The sequence below is a fragment of the Pleurodeles waltl genome, chromosome 9 (genome assembly GCF_031143425.1).
Source record: "Pleurodeles waltl isolate 20211129_DDA chromosome 9, aPleWal1.hap1.20221129, whole genome shotgun sequence".
NCBI lineage: Eukaryota > Metazoa > Chordata > Amphibia > Caudata > Salamandridae > Pleurodeles > Pleurodeles waltl.
In genome coordinates this window covers 1,101,029,617-1,101,046,166 of record NC_090448.1, presented here as the reverse complement: position 1 = coordinate 1,101,046,166, position 16,550 = coordinate 1,101,029,617, and the positions used below count along the sequence as shown (strand labels likewise).

Here is a 16,550-nt window from a genome sequence, read left to right as displayed (position 1 = left end):
GCTTTTACGTGGTCTTTAGGTGTTTCTCACCACGATTCCTTGCCTGTCAGCTCAGATCATTTCGCTGCTTGGACCTCTTCTCCGGAGGGCCTTCCCTCCCAACTTGAAATAATCTCCACTCTTCAGGAATCCAAAAGATCCCTAAAACCCCATGTGTTGCACACAAGTGCCCAGTCATATGACAACCCCTGTGACAACCCCGGTGTCTGCCCAGGTATCCCTCATGCATCCCCTGGCCCAGTCTGACTCTTCAGCCACCGTACTGAAAATATGAAATGCTCTTTAATGATGTCATGTATTGTGTGAGCTTATGTTTCAACCATGATTTGTCATCATCTCTTCTCCATGTTATTACCCCATCTGTAGTGCCATGTTCACATGACATCTGATGCTATATACAGCACTTGTTAGAATTGCTACTAACCCTCAATAGATGCAAATAACACGTGCAATGTAAATTGTCAGTGCACTAGCATTGCATCTAAAAAGCCTTCATTGTTCAGACAGGGGCATATTTATTCTTAGTGCTCCCATGGATGTACTCAGAGGCTAACTGACTAGAGAGGCATGTTTTGAGCTGCCCTTATAATACTTTTCTTATGTCAAATGGAGGATCAATTTCAAACACCGTACATAAAGGATGTACATCCAGTTCCATGGAACACAAAGACTGTCTACACATACAGTAGTGCCCCTTTCAGCTTACTACTAGGGGGAGGAGCACATCCTCGCGTAAAGGCAGAAAAAAAAGAAAACAGCAATGTTTTAAGTCAGTAGTCTAGCGCATAATGCTAGTTAACCTAACTATGCAAATGTGTGGTGACTGTTTTTTAAGGCCATAAGGTCAAATATTTAGCGATTGCTGTAATGCTCACTAAGAGGATTAAATTGATGAATGATGATACTTCTACAGCTACAAAGGACAGAAGATCAGGGGTCTGATTTAATGTTTGGTGGCTGGAGTTCTGTGCCAAACTCACAGTCCTTGCAATGTTTAGAGTTGGGGGAGTGCTATGTTTTTGTCAGCGAAGATTTTGCTTCCTCAAGGAGGGAAATCTTTGGCCGATGGCCTGTCGGACATTAGGCTGTCGGTCGAAGTACCACAGGCCACCCTCCCTACACAGGGTGGACTTTCCCACATACTATTTCCTATTGAGGAACACTAGGGAACCCGTGACAGTCCCGAACAGGAAACAAAAGATGAGGCTCCCATCCAATGTTCAAGTCAGTCCCAAAAAATGATGCATTCAGCTTTGACCAGACCCAGCCATACATGCGGCCAGTGGGATAAGATACCTCTGTGAAGTGAACGCAAGACACCTTCAGACACCTCTTGGCCATGGAGTTTTCCTATTGCTTACGCCACCCATTAATATTGTGGCTCCCATGAAGGAAACCCACTTGTGGAGGAAGACGCCAGCCCCCCCATAGTTTTCTGGCAGACTAGAACTGGCCTGGTGTAAGTGCTATGATCAACTTGAAAGAGACAGCTATAAGCCTAAGCTAGCAGAATATAAAGCCAATACTAAGGAAGAGAAATCTATCTACTGCTCTAACAAGCTGGCAACAGTGAGGTCCTCAAGGGATCTCTTTGGTCTAGTCAATCAGATGTCTGCAAATCTTCAGAATTTATAAAGAACTTGATTGCTCTAATTTGGAGTCCTCTTTTCCTTCCCAAATGGAGTTCCATGCAGTGTCAAGTCCATCAGACACTGTGATAATTAAAGAGAACTCAACAGCTCTCCTCTCCTGTTTTACCCCTTTCACACCTAAACTGACAGTCTTATCTTATTAGTATGAAATTTGGCTCTACGTTTGAACCTTTCCCTCCTAAAATCCTGCAGTTGGGCTGTCTCTACCCACCAAAAACTTGGAATAAACACCTGCATTCCCAGTAGATGGCTCATCTGGAACAACATGTACGGTTGGATGCCTCACAGTTTGGGTTCAGGAGCAACCATGGGACAGAAACCGCCTTGGTTTCAGCAGTTAACAGCATTCGATCCATGGTCAACTTGCCATGTGGGGTGCCTCAGGGCTCCTCTTTTAGCCCCACACTACTTAAGTTGTATGTCTCCCCGGTGGCTAAGATTATAAGGTCTTTTGGATTCCAGGTTCTGTCTTACACTAATGGCTCTCAAATAGTTGTGTCAATAACTAAAGATATGGAAGCAACTGCCATCAACTTTAAAAACTGCTTCCAGGCAGTAGCCATCTGGATGGGATGGGTAAAAACTACCTCAGACTTAATGGATGTAAGCCAGAGGTCTTGAACTTTGGTAGTCAACCATCCATTTGGACTAACTTGTGGTGGCCAGATATGTTGGGTACTTTACCTACTCCAACAGAGACTGCAAAGAACCTTGAAGTACTGGTTGACAATAACCTGTCATTTGACCTTCAGGTCAACCAAACGGTTTTGACCTGTTTCTGGATGATTGGTATACTTAGGAATATGTTTCCCTACATTTCTCTCCAGGCGCGCAAGCAAGTGGCTTTGGCATTGACCTCATCTAGGCTTGAATATTGTAATGCGCTGCACCTGGACATTAACGAGACTACTATAGCCAAAGTGCAGCTGGTTCAATATATAGCACCAAGACTGATTCTCGATGTGCCTAAAACTCAGTCTCTGCAGGGATTCGGAAGCTCCACTGGCTACAAACACAGTATTTTTAAAGGTCTTTGCATTGTTCACAAGGCCTTGAAAAACATCAGGCCTGAAGGAATTAGAGCCATGTTTCAATGGTACATTCCCTCCAGGCAGTTTCCATCTTCAAGCGTGAATCTTCTCGTGGTCCCCAAATACCAAAAGGCAAGGTGTGGAGGTAGAGCCTTTTCGGTGGGCGCATCAAATCTATGAAACTTCCTCCCCTGTTCCATATCCTGTCTTCAGTCCCATACCCTATTCCGAAAAGCCTTAGAAACCTGGCTATTTACTCTCTAACGGGTGTTATGTGTACTTAGATCAGGTTTTTTTACTCTCGCTTTCATTCCCTTCAGTAGGTCTAACTTTTATCAGTGCCTATAAATCGTATTCATTTCATTTAATTTCAACCAAAACCAGGCATTCATTCTGGCCTGAATGGCTCAACCCACCCAGCTGTTCAGGTCAAACCAGCGCAGTGGAAGTTTTAACTAGTGCATTCAAAGGCTTAATCTGGTGTAAATTCATGCAGGTTCCAGCTGACCAGATACCCCATATGGCTTTCTGAACTTTGGAGCATAGGGGCTAGGTTGCTCAAACTATGCTGGTTGGTGCAAAAGGCGTGATCTGTCCTAGTCTGCCCTTTCAATGTAGTTTTGCCCTTTGATTGCATGTTGTTTTTCTACTTTCGTATCAGTGGTGCTAAATTGCTCTGCGACAACTGTCTTTTGTCCTCCAGTGAAGCAAAAATGCTTTTCAAATCAAGGGAATGCTGTGCAAAATGAATGGGTTGAATGTCGCACGATACAGCCTTAACTTGAAAAACACTTTCACTTTACAGGAGGACAAAATAACAACTCACACAGAGCAATTTAACAGTGAAAATACTGAAGATAAAAGAAGTTTGTAATCAAGGGCAAAACTACACACACTGGGCAAATCAGCACAGGTCACCGCCTAAACATCTACCAGTGCAGGTTACATTATCCAAGTGTCCAGCAGAAAAACAAGAGAACTTCTACTGGTCACAAAACATATAGAATGTGAGACAGATACTGTTGAACACAAATAAAGAGTAACATGATGCAAATAAAATTGAATTTTCCTTTAGCCATTTAATTGTATATTCAAAAATTCAGCAGCTGTGCAAAGTAGCCGTTGGGCAAATTGAATTTACAACAGGATTTCAAATGATAGGTTACCAGAGTTTCCTTGGAACAAAAAAGAGATATTGTGTATACAGTGCAAATGTGCATGTTCTGAGTATCTATCCAGGTCCACTAGGCACGAACAATGGTCACATTTTGTTTCCTTTGCAAGTGACTACCTTATGTTGCCAGTCATTGTAATCACAGGCAGAAGACAGCCCTTTGAACTAACGAGGGCTCCCTCAACCCCTATTCAAGCCAGGTCTCTGGGTGGTTGAATGTTCCCCTCTCTTTCAAAATACCACCAGATCTACTAATAAGTTTCTTTAATACAACGAGAGCACAGATTTTTTCTTGTTACACACCTCACCAAATTGCTTATTGATTAGGGGAAAGTAATCACGGAGCTCCTGTAATTATCTGGTGACTGTAAAAGTTTACTCTGATAAATTACTGCTGATATTGGAAAGTGGCCCCTAAATTGCTGCTCATAACTCAGGCAGTCCAACCTCCCACGTGCAAACCATCCCCCAGTGCAGAACAATCAGTCATCTTCAGTCTCTTTTCACAAGACCACAGGAGCAATGAGGCAAGATTAAACATTTAAAGCAGCGTTAATATGGTAGTCGAAGAAGCAAAGCAAACTATAAGGTAGGAAAAAATGAGGAGGAAAGGAAAGAGGAGGTAAGGAGCGAGGAGGAAGAGAAGAGAGTGTTAGCATTCGTCTGGAGCAGCCGGTACTACACCTTTCTGAATACTCATATCCACCATGTGGGGCTCCATCAGCTCAATGAAGAAATTCTTGTTTTTCTCATACTCCTCGTCATCAATAATTTTGATCTGAACTGTTTTGCTGTGGATGGAAAAACAATGTGTCACAAGGAGAGGGAAAGGACGGATCAAAGACAAGGAAGGGCAAGGAGCAGGAGGACGGAAAGGTCAAAGTTCACTCCCAAGACTATCCACTGGCAAAGTTCATCCAAGTTTTCTATGCTACACCTGGTTTGAATCAATTATCGCATGTCAATTACTTGTTTATGCTAAATCCAGAAATTCAAAACCAATATATAATCCCTCCCTCCCTCCATCTGCTTAACATCTCCAGGGATTGTTGAGAAATGGAGGCCTGGGACTGGGTTTCAACTGCAGTAGGAGCTACCTGGAGGTGTGTAATAGCAGTTGGAAGTTGGGTAGTCGCGGAGAAGCTATAGTAGCCAAGACACATGACTGGTCAATGGATTTATCTGATGCCGGTTATAAGGGACTTCTGTTTTCTAGGATCCAGGCCAATGTATCAACATGCTCTCAAAAGGGTCAGTGGCTGTTAGAGGCTTTTCTGTCACCCTTTACTTGAGGTTTTACATTGACTGTAACTAGTTTATCATCTAAATAAACTATGAAGTAAGGCCAAATTGTTATCACTCATTTATTTGTATGTAGAAGGTGAGTTGGCCATAAACTCGAGCACCTTTTATAATTTCCTCTACACTCCACACTCATACCTGGTGATGTCCCTCAATTTCTAGGTCTAGAGTGACTTAAAGTCGCCTCTTCTGCATAGCGTCCAGCCCTTACAATTACACTGCCTGTTCACCACTACCATAGTCTGCACTCCCACTGTCACCTCTGCTCTTTTCCACCCTAGAGCCTCCCCTCCGGTCTACCCCGTCACTTCCACTATCACGACTACGTTCTCTCAACCCTCCCAATGTGCCCTCAAGCTACCTTGTCTATCCCCTTCCTCCTCTAACCTAACGAAAATGACCCTTCTTCATCTGTGTCCCATTGTAGCCTACTCCAAAGCAGCTACCTTTCGCTGTCTCCTTAAACACTTCCCCTAAATTCTCTTACATGCTAAGTTATAGTGGGCTTTGTCCTAGTTCCTTTTACCAAATTTACCTGGATCGGCTGTATATCTGAAGCAGTCATTGAGTTGCTGTAAACTATGGCTTATATGTACAAAAAATAGGAATTTGTGATTTCTTAATTGAGATTCTTTCTGAATAGCACTTAAGAAATCACAATTCCTACTCTACAAAATAAAGATTTAAAAAATAGCAATTCCTAAAGGGCTTGCAAATAGACCTACCTCATTAATAATAATGAGGTAGGTCGCAATTTGCGACTCATTAGGAATCGTGGACATCACAGGGATGGTGTGCTGCTGAGATCCACAGACCATCGTGTCTGTCACTGCTTTAATAATAAAACAATCTCTTTTTTTATATGCAGCTCCTTTTCCTTAAAGGAAAACGGGATGGGTTTAAAAAAAAAAAAAGAAAATTAAACTTTTAAGTTTCATTTTTAAAGAGTAGGCAGGGGTCCTTATGCCCACTGCTTGCTCTCAGAAAATATATGTTTCAACATTCACAAATGTGTTGGTACAAATTAATGTTTTGCTACCGTAATTAGGAAGCAAAACATTCGTGCATACTTCTGTGATTCTGTATTTGGAAGGGACGCCCTTGACACACCCCTTCCAAATACCGAAATGCACACACAAACTGCGATTGGATAACGTGCTACTGAATCACAATTTGTGAATGGTACATATGTAAAAGCATTTTTGCGGTCGGAAAATGGCCCAATTGTTTCCGACTGCAAAATAGTATTTGTACATACAGCTCTGTGATCGGTATTTTTGTGAGACAGCTGTACCCTTTAGTCAACTGCACAGTCTGAGTCAACATGCATCTTTCTAGACTATAAAATATGGTACTATTTACACTCTTTTTTTTTTAAAGAAGAAGCAAATATGTATTTATTTAAAGTGTTACTTCTGGTTTTTTAGCGACTAAACTTTTGCAACACAAAGTAAAGCCTGAGTGTCAGTTTATTAGACAGAATTCCTGTCTGTGCATTGTGCTTCTATTCAAATAACGTATTTCAAATTTAGAGAATGATCATGTGTGTTGGCATGTCACAGCAAACCCTGCAGCGTGATAGAGACAGGAAGTCGCTTGGGCATCGTGAAAGTTGTGATATGTAGTCTGTTTCTCCCTTCATCCCATAGCCTCAAAGATATAAGACTCAGCCTGGACGTACTTAACTCTACATCAATAATGGATGTAATATGTTTACCTTCAACTCTGCAGCCTCACAGGTACAAAGAAGCCCTCTGGCCACATTTAATCCTGTGCCCTATGAATTACTCGAAGCGGTCTGTTAACATTTAACCCTGCACCTCAAGATAGAGAAAGTTGATGCAATTCGGTCTCCATTAAGCCAATGGCCTTAAGGCATAGAAAGCAGTCTGTTCTTTTTTAAATGTGGAGCCCAAAAGATATAGTAAGCCACTATATACTTTTGCCCTGGTATCCTTGAATGTATAAAATACCACTGATCAACTTTAATCCATTCCCTTAAGAGGGACCCATCTTTCTAAATATTTGTCTTTTATTCCTGTATGTACCTAGGAATACTTTGCCTAGGAAAATTACGTTTCAAAGGGTTGTATGGATCGATTCCTACCACAACAGTTTCATTTTTAGATAAGGCAAACACTGAAAATCTATTGCAGTTAGTCAAACAAAGCGTTGCTGCTGAGTCTCCACCCAACATACTCTGCACTGTGTCCATTTGGACCCACCTGAGAGCAGACACTTGTAAAGTAGAATTATGTTTTTGTTGCTACTTGTGTTCTTGGCTTCTTTAAACTTTAAATACCTTTCCCTTTAATTTATTTTTAATGTGAGTGATGTGCGGGAGTCTATTACAGACATTTTGCAGATAAATGCTGGGTTTATGTTTCATGCAATATCCATAAAGAGTTTCTTTTAGACCAAAACAGGACCTTACAAATGGGAGGGAGTTCCAGTGATTATTTGCAGTAATATTAGTGAGCTGCTACTGTGTTACAATATTGAAATACACGTCACTATCCCTGAATATTAGATGTAACAACTTTAGAATCTGAACGAGTGTGCCTGTGCCCTGTCAGTAACCTGGCCAAAGACGCTATGAAAGAGATGAAACTGGTTCATAAATTCAAAGCTGTTCTGAACAGGGGCCCCCAAAATACATTTGGCCGGGCCCCCAAAATCCTCAAGTTGTCTCTGAGAAACTCACTTATATGAGTGGAATGGCTCAAAAGATGTGAAATTACAGCCAGAATAAGCCCAGCGTGTTAAGTCTCATATCCTAAGCACATGGTTGTTGACTTCACAATGCATTTATTTGCTAAGAATTTTAACCTGTCAACAACATACTTCATATATGCTCCTACAGGTGGTTAATTTAATTTACTCTTTGATAACAGAAACATGTAGACTAGATAGAAATTATCATAGGATTCAATAAACGTCCATCTCATCCAGAAAGGACAGCCAAATGGTTTCCAGGGGTTATTAGCATATAGGTTGTGGGTATCTACTGGTGTGTTAATAGTAAGTCTCCAAGTGATTTTTGATTTTAAAGTTAGTTGTTCTTTTTTTAACTAGTAGGATTTCAGTGCTTTTCCCACTGGTAAGATAGACTTCTGTTTCCACAGACCTATTTGGCGTCAGTGAATCCAGTATATCCCTTTGGTAACTGATAACATGGAATCTTCAACCAGAGAATCCAAAGGTCCGTATCAAAGAGTAAATTGCATCTTAGGACAGAGACAAAAACACAACACCACATGCAGACAAAAACAAGGACCACAAGATTACACACAAACAAAAGCAAAATCAGTCAGCTAATATTAATGCACCATAATTAGAAAAGAAAAGGCAATATGGGGCTGTCCTTTGTCATCATCATTAGCCTCACCATAGTTTATGAAACAGGTCTAAAATAATTGATTTATGAAGAATATGAGATAGCATCTTTCCACTGGGAATATTGATTTATTGTATGCCACACCCACAGATCTGTTCAGCAATCAAAGTTTCATGCTTTACTATCCTAAAATCTTTAATCTCAAAAGGATATATTGTACCTTGAATATATTTTTGCATACTGACAGGTGTCAAGTTTTGGGGGACAAAGGGAACAAAATATTCCCCCTTTCTCTCAGAGAAATCTATATCAAATTTGGAATATTTTTGCGATTTCTGATTTGATTATAAGATAGTTTTTTGCTGGTTAGAAAAGTTGCATCACCAGTTTTTTATATCTCTCAATTTTACCATGTTGATCCACTTTTAACTAGGAAACTAAGACTATTTTGTCCTTAATATTGATCCACTAAACATATGGAATCCAGAGTTAGACCCTGGATAGATAATATACGGTTTACATCTATTAGTTTATAGTTTTCCAGTAGTAGTAGTAGTAGTACTTTAGATCGGTATGCCTAAAAACATTCACCATTCTTAGTGTCTCATAGTAAGAATTCTTAGTGTGGGTGCTACCATGGAACCATTTTTCTAATTAACACGGTCAGTCCTGGTCTAAAACATTAAAATATATCACAACCATAAATTTTCATATTAGAATACAGTCCAATGCGGGACTCCCATAGTGGAATATAGTGCATTCATAAAGTTCCATATTCAAATATGGTCTAACCTGAACTCCTGATCAATGGCATGGGAAGAGGTTCAGAAGATCGAAAGTAAGAGAATTTAGATATTCTGCTATCTACTGTAAAGCATGGTGGATCAGCTGTAATGCTCAATTAATTAATACTTCTACCTATATAGTCTCCTGATTTATCATTGTTGCAGTTGTTATTGGTTTCTGTGAACTGCTCTGCTGCTGACACAGCTAGGCCCATGTTATGTATATACAGTAAATAAATAAAGAACACAAATAAATGATAAGAAGTCACTGTAAATATAAGCATTCAAAATGTCATCCTCTCTGCAGACATAGGGCCTCCTTCCGAGTTTGGGGGGTGTGGATGCCGCCCACTAAACTCTTTAGTTCGGAAGACCACCACGCTGGTCTTCCGCCTGCTGGCCATATTATGAGTTTCCCGCTGGGCCAGCATAGACGACGGCTCGTAATCGAGCAGGCGGCAATGTAATGTTGTGGTGCGTCTAGTGCGACAGCACCTGTCGTGCTTTTCACTGCCTGTAATTCAGGCATTGAAAAGCGCAATGGTACTGTCCATGGAGGGCCCTGCTCTGCCCATGCCAAGTCATGGGCAGTGCAGGGACCCCCCACCTCCGCCAGCCTTTGCAAAAGCCATGCAAAAGCTGGCGGACATGGGAGTTGTAATCCCCTGAAAAAGAGGCAGTGCCAGAGGTCGGACCATGGCGCTTTCGCCACGGTCATAATGTGGTGGTCTGACTGCCACTCGGACATCCGCTTAGGTGGCGGTCTGAAGCCACGAGACCCCCAGACTCGTAATCAGGTCCAGAATGTACACATCTATCAAGCCTATTCAGTCTACAGCTAGTTACAACTGTGCTGTGAAGTAATTTGTTACTCACTCACTCTGTGGGTGTAGTACAAGAATTTATTTTGACATAAATATAGTTTTCTAAATATCAGTTACAAAACAATTGCCCATTTGGAGTTAATATTAGAGCATCTACACCCAGTGGGACAATTTTTTTGTAAACTGTATTTAGGAAACAATATTATGTCAGAAGATATTTTTGTATGCAGTATTCCAACACACACCAACCTCTGTGTACGTTTAATGGCAGGCTAAGTGGGATGGAGAGACAGACAAGAAACTAACTGAAGGAAAACGTTGAGAATGGTCTCCTTTGAACTAAATTTCACATACTATCACGCCACTACTCATGCTGCATACTCTAAACCCCTCACGCCAGCAACGAACAGCAAATGCCATTTGTATTGTCATTCAGGTGTGAGGATTGAGAACATAGAAGGCTTTTCCGGAGCTATGACTATTACCAGTGGTGTAACAAAACTTGAGGGGACACCTGCAAAGTACATGGAGGGCCTCTTCTGTGTTTTGCTTTCACTAATGACCGAGCTGACAAACATCTCTGGAATGATCCGCTTAGTTCAAAGAAGACGTTTATTATTATTTCACAATGAGTTTCCTAGTAGGAGATTAGCATGCTGAAAGCACACATTTAAAAATAGTCACAGCAATTAAAGGAAAACATACCAAAATGATTCTCCACTGCAATGTACACAGCGGATATATGTATTTATATTATATTATAATACTAAGCAAATAATGAAGTAAAAATGCATCACTGTAGGGCCTGCCAAGTTCTTCATCTTTCTCATGCCAGCAAGACAATGACCCCGTTTGACTGCGAGAAAGAGATCTCCACCCTCACAGAACAGATGTCAGGCATTCAATGTCTAAAATCCTGACTGAGGCCACTCGCCCTCTCCCTGTCGCACTGGGTCTTTTTATATCTTAAAAAAAACCAAAAGGAGCTTTCTGGAAAAAAAACTCATTTCGCAAATCAAATGTACTGGCTAGTTTAGGTCAGGGTTGAAAGAAACAGGTTGGAACTGGCCAGTTTCCTAAGGTGTCTCTCCCAAGCCTAAGCTGTTCCCTGCTGTACCATAGCATAAGTAGGTGGGGGTGGCTAAGTGGGCGCACCAGAAATGTGGACACCTGGGAGAAAAAGCCACTTACAGGTGGGCAAAGATTAGAGGGTTGCACATTCCCCTAGATTTGATAAAAGCTGTGATTTTGCAATGTCCTATTTGTCAGCACACACAACAGAGATCTGTCCCACAAACAGTCAAAGCTCAATTGGGGAGAGGAAAGTTACCAGGACAGATAGAAATCAGAGCTATTCTGTTAAATAGTGGAGAAGCTGATTTTATTAATACAGATTGTAGACAGAATTGCCCAATTTGTCATAAGTTCAGTGTATGGAGGACTGGTGAGGAAGGGGACTGCCCCAGCCCTCTTGACAGTGCAAGGAAAGGGAAGTTCTGCAGATAAAAACCTCAGTGCTAAGGTGCGGGTTGAATCCTCAAATGGCCCTCCAGAACCTGCAGAAATTATAGCCAAGGGCCCCAATAATGTCCTGCTGATTATAAAACAAGGGAAGGAAAAAATTGGAGCACATTTCAGATGACAAATGTTATTTGCAAGAAAAATCATACATGTTTCTTTTACAGATCTTACTACGACTTGCCATTGACCATGAGAGTGCTGTGTGGTCTCTCTTTGGGCGTTTGCGTGTGGGGTCGGGGGAAGGACCGCACCCCCAACTTGAACCTGGTTGATCACCATTATGCAACACTCCTGCTGCTTTTAAAGTACAAAACCTAAGGCTCCATTTAGCGCAAATTGTACTTCACAGATCAAAGTTCTGCATGGAAACAATGCAGAGTACCATGGATGTTCGGTCACCCTGTTTGATTACATTTTTCCTCGAACTAACCCATAGCTTGTTATCATCTGATGACTGCTGCCAGTCTCATTAAGCATGTTTAAATTGCCAGTTGGCTGACTATTCTCGTATGGGAACACTTATATTCCAGCAAACCTTACAGGTGGACCATGTACCTTTACATGATTAGAACTCATGATGTTTCCATCTAATTCTATACCAACTTGCTATCTTAGAGACACTATTCAATCAGTTATTATCCCAATCAGAATATATAAGCATCAGTCTTTTCATTGTAGGTGTATCTGGTTTAACTGTTTATAAGATCAATACGTTAATCCACTTACATTTTAGTGAAAAAAATAAAAAAATAAAAAAATAAGAGAGAAGTACACAAAGTCATTAATCCAAGGGCGGAATTAAGTGAAATATGTGTTTTGACCACTGACTTTGTGTTGCAACACTTTGCACCTGGATTAGCTGTCCAGTGTTCACCAGTTGTAGACTACATTTTGTATTCAGTTTAGCTGCCTATTGACTTTATCGTAGAATTACACACTGCCATGTTAAAAGCTGATTGCACTTTTCCACATTGCAAACTGTGCAATCTGTCTTGTTTTTGTGCTCTTTCTCACCGAAGAGCTAGGACATATAATCACCGAAGAGCTAGTACATAACATGGAGGAGTTAGTCAGCCAGCACGATAAGGACTTATGTATATGGTACAACAGGGAATGGTTTGACTTTGGGAGGGACGTCTTGGGATTTTAGTCAATTCCCAACGTGTTTCTTTCAAAGCTTAACTCAACTAGCCAGCATTTTTTTATTTTTTCTTCTTGATGGGAGGGGTTTTTCCAGAAAGCCCCTTCTCCGGTTCTTTAAGATATCAAAAGACCCAGTGCGACAGTGAGAGTGAGTGTGAGACTTCAATCAGGATTTTAGACGTTGAATGCCTGACCTCTTTCCCATGAGGGTGGAAATCTCTTTCTTGCGGTCGAACGGGGTCATTGTCTTGCTGGCATGAGAAAGATGAAGAGCTTGGCAGGCCCTACGGTGATGCATTTTCACTTCATTATTTGCTTTGCTGTATATTATAAATACATATATTTGCTATGTACATTGCAGTGGAGAATCATTTTGGTATGTTTTCCTTTCATTGCTATGACTATTTTTAAACGTGTGCAACATGCTAATCTCCTTTTAGGAACCTCATGGTGAAATAATAATAAATGTCTTCTTTGAACTGAGAAGTGCATTCAAGAGATTTTTGTCAGCTCGGTCATCAGTGAAAGCAAAACATTCTGCCAGTGCACAGTGCTGGCCAGAGCACGGTGCATGACTGCCGTGGGGGCTTCCTGGAGCTCAGGACCCTCCCCCGCACCGTGGGGCTGCGGGGCTCATGTTACGGCACTGACTATTACTACCCAAAGTGTGCCCTCAAGTGTAATGTTGATTCCCTAATGGGATACATGATAACCTCAATGGGCAAGTGCACAATTGAGTGACTTTGATGGTACAGGACCACACCCAGAACCAACTCCAAAGAATGATGCAAGTTATTAAAAAGCATGTATTACTGTTGTTTGCTTACAGAGGAACGGGGGGTAATAAAATGATTTGCTCAGAAGCAAACAAAACAACGAATTGAGGATCCCTGGATTGAAACGCAACTCACTTGGTTTTAAATCAACAACTTAAACACAGGGCCTTGTTCTTTCTGAAAGAATAATTGTGAAATTTATAAATGTTCTTTGTAAAACTCGAGAATGCGTTTTTAGATTATTCCAGGAATGGACACACAAAAGGACATACAAAACACTCAACCCCCTAAATGATTTAAACCGTTTAGCAATCTAAGAATGTAACAGCCTTGCAATACATTAGCAATACAAAGTTACCCATAAGAAATTAATTGGTTAATTTGAATTGTTAAAGGTTTGCTGGGGGTAAAAATGACCATGACATGTTTCTGCCATTAGCAATCCATTAATAGGTTTAAGTGACAACTCTGTCAGGGCAGGATAATGAGTAAATGTATGCCTGTAGTTATTGGGATTTCTCTAGCAAGACCTTAACTGCAACAGAATACCAGCAACTGCTTCTTCACATTAGTACTTTGGGGCTTTCAGGGACGAAAGGGGTCACTTTCATATCAAAAGATTCTGATCCAGTAAAGGCTAATTTGCCAGAAATAGCACAAATGGAGTCCTATACAGAACATGGGTAGAAAAACTCTATATTTGTCAGAGAAAAGTAAACTTCATATCTGGCAAGCTAGCAGACGGGAATTACAGTATCTTCCCCAAAATTAATTTTAGGCCAGCTGTTCTGAATAATTTCCATAAGTATGCCAACCCAGGAAAGCCGTCATAGCATCTTAAAGAAGCATCAGCAAAGGCAATAATTATGGATTTAAGTGCTAATGCATGCAAACACATGCATTCACAAATGTACATAGACTATATGTGCCATGTGTTGGTGCAATCTGTCTCTTTTAGTGTCTCCCAATAACCTATGTCTGAAAGCTTTTGACAAAAGATATGACTGCTGACTATACAGGTTCATCTAAGCAAGCACTTTCCATCACCCTATCAAACAAGACTTGTCTGTCACAAACTCATCAAACCGCAAGTGTGATGCAAACAACTCCCGGGCACAAATTCTTTGATGTGAGCAAGCAACAGTGTTGTAAGGTGGCTGTCAAGTTTAGAAGCAATGTGGCAGCCATTTTTAAAAGGTAAATTAATATTAAAAATACAATTCCAAGATAGCAGCCCGGTAAGCATCATATTGGGCAGCTATTTTGGAATGGTATGGCACATAGTGTATCATTGTTTTACTGTTCCATTGTACCTCTGCATTCTTTCTAGACTTGCCAGTCATCTTGGAATGGTAAACAATGATAGACTATAGACAATACCACTCTAATATGGAGACCCTAGTTAAAACCTGTGGCAATTTCAGATGTGGTACGCTACATTAAATGTGAGGGTCCAAGGTGCACTGCAAGTCTAAAAAGCCATCCGTAATACCAGTGCCCAGAGAAGCTGCACCACCCATGGTGACATGAGATATAGCAGGAGGGAGGGCAGGAGGTGAAGCTAGAGAGGCCAGCTGACACAGATGTGCAGCAAAATGTCATCACCCAACTGCCAAACGACAAATGACTGAACTATGTTCTAATACAAAATGCCTATAAGCACATGCTTGAAGTGAGCTTACTTGTTATGTTCTGAAACAAACTGTGAATGATAGACACTGCACCCGGGCATTGGCTGAAGGTAGCTGTTCCTAAGCCCCTTTTTGTATTTAATGTTACTTACAATATGATGTGTTAATTTTAGATTTCCAAAGCCTGGCAAGTCAGCTGAAGCTGTAAGGCAAAATGGACAAACTCTTAAATTTCAGACCCAAAAATCAACACCATCACCAGCAAAATCTAAATTGCACTGAAAGTCACCAATGCTCAAACTCCCAAGTGTGATTGGCAATGAAATATGAACTTCACACATTCAGTTTTCACTCAAAATGTAGGTATTCACTTGCTCAAAAACAAACAACTCAGAAACACAAAATAAAGAAATGGTTCAAGCATGGAGGAGAAAACTTAAAGCAGTGCACATCTGCTGATAGGAGACACATGTGGCATCACCATTATTATCTCTGGATAGAGTGAACCAAAGATAATCTGCTTGCATACGCCATGCTGGTACAGGCCTTATGACCATGTCCTTCCTTTCAGCATGGAGTAATAGTAGCAAACCACAGACTAGCTCACAGAAAACTTCAATAATATGCAAAGGCAGCTATTCCTGCCATACTTAATGAGATACCTCAGGAATAGGAAGAATGCACATTGCAGCTTCATGTCAAGGACACTCTTCAAGTGCGGTAGTGACTAGAAATACAGAGAGAGTGATTCATGTGATCAAGGACACCATTAAAATAACCTTCTGCTACTCAACATTCCAGACATCACGCCAAAACAAAGATGCTTCGTGTAATAACTACAGTGAAAAAGCTCCTCTGTGCATTATGAAATTATGTGACTGGGTCCCCAAAGAGAGTCACCAGGGACACGATCAGTATCTTTCCACCATTTGCAGACCACGCATTGAGGCTTGAAAATGATCCCCTCAAAGCCAAAGTAGTGCACCAAGGCACCTGAAAGTTGTGTTTTAAGTTTGTAATTATCCCTTGTAGTCTGTGCAGGGTGGAAATAAATCTGGTCTTTCTGCCCATGCATGTATGTGATGCAATGTTTAAGTGAGCATTACACTTTTCTGAGGGCTGTGTTCATGGGTGTACTGTTGCCATTAATTAGCAGGACAATGCTATATTCTTTTGGCACTGCCTCTGTTCACATGGATGTAATTTTCTGTGTATTTGCTTGATTGACACATGTTTTCATCTGTCCTTCTGTAGATGGTCAGTGAAAGTTTGTCTATGCGGGTTCCTGATTGTCATGGATTCAGCTTCATACTTTGCTGGATGTGGCATGTAAGCGATTAGAGTATTCGTTGAGGGAGGTGAGAATCCACCTCA

General features: G+C 41.0%; 1 protein-coding gene across 5 annotated transcripts in view; it reads right to left on the bottom strand.

Moving 5' to 3' along the window:
• SLC8A3 (solute carrier family 8 member A3) overlaps positions 1-16,550 on the bottom strand; it is a 451,466-nt gene that overhangs the window by 149,435 nt on the left and 285,481 nt on the right. For 3 of the 5 annotated variants that reach the window (XM_069208805.1, XM_069208806.1, XM_069208810.1), the window contains one exon: positions 4,542-4,648. The exons of the other annotated variants lie outside the window; for them this stretch is intronic. In XM_069208805.1, the coding sequence (XP_069064906.1) occupies positions 4,542-4,648 (107 nt within the window). Of the gene's footprint in view, positions 1-4,541; positions 4,649-16,550 lie in introns of those variants that run through there. 5 annotated transcript variants of the gene reach the window in all.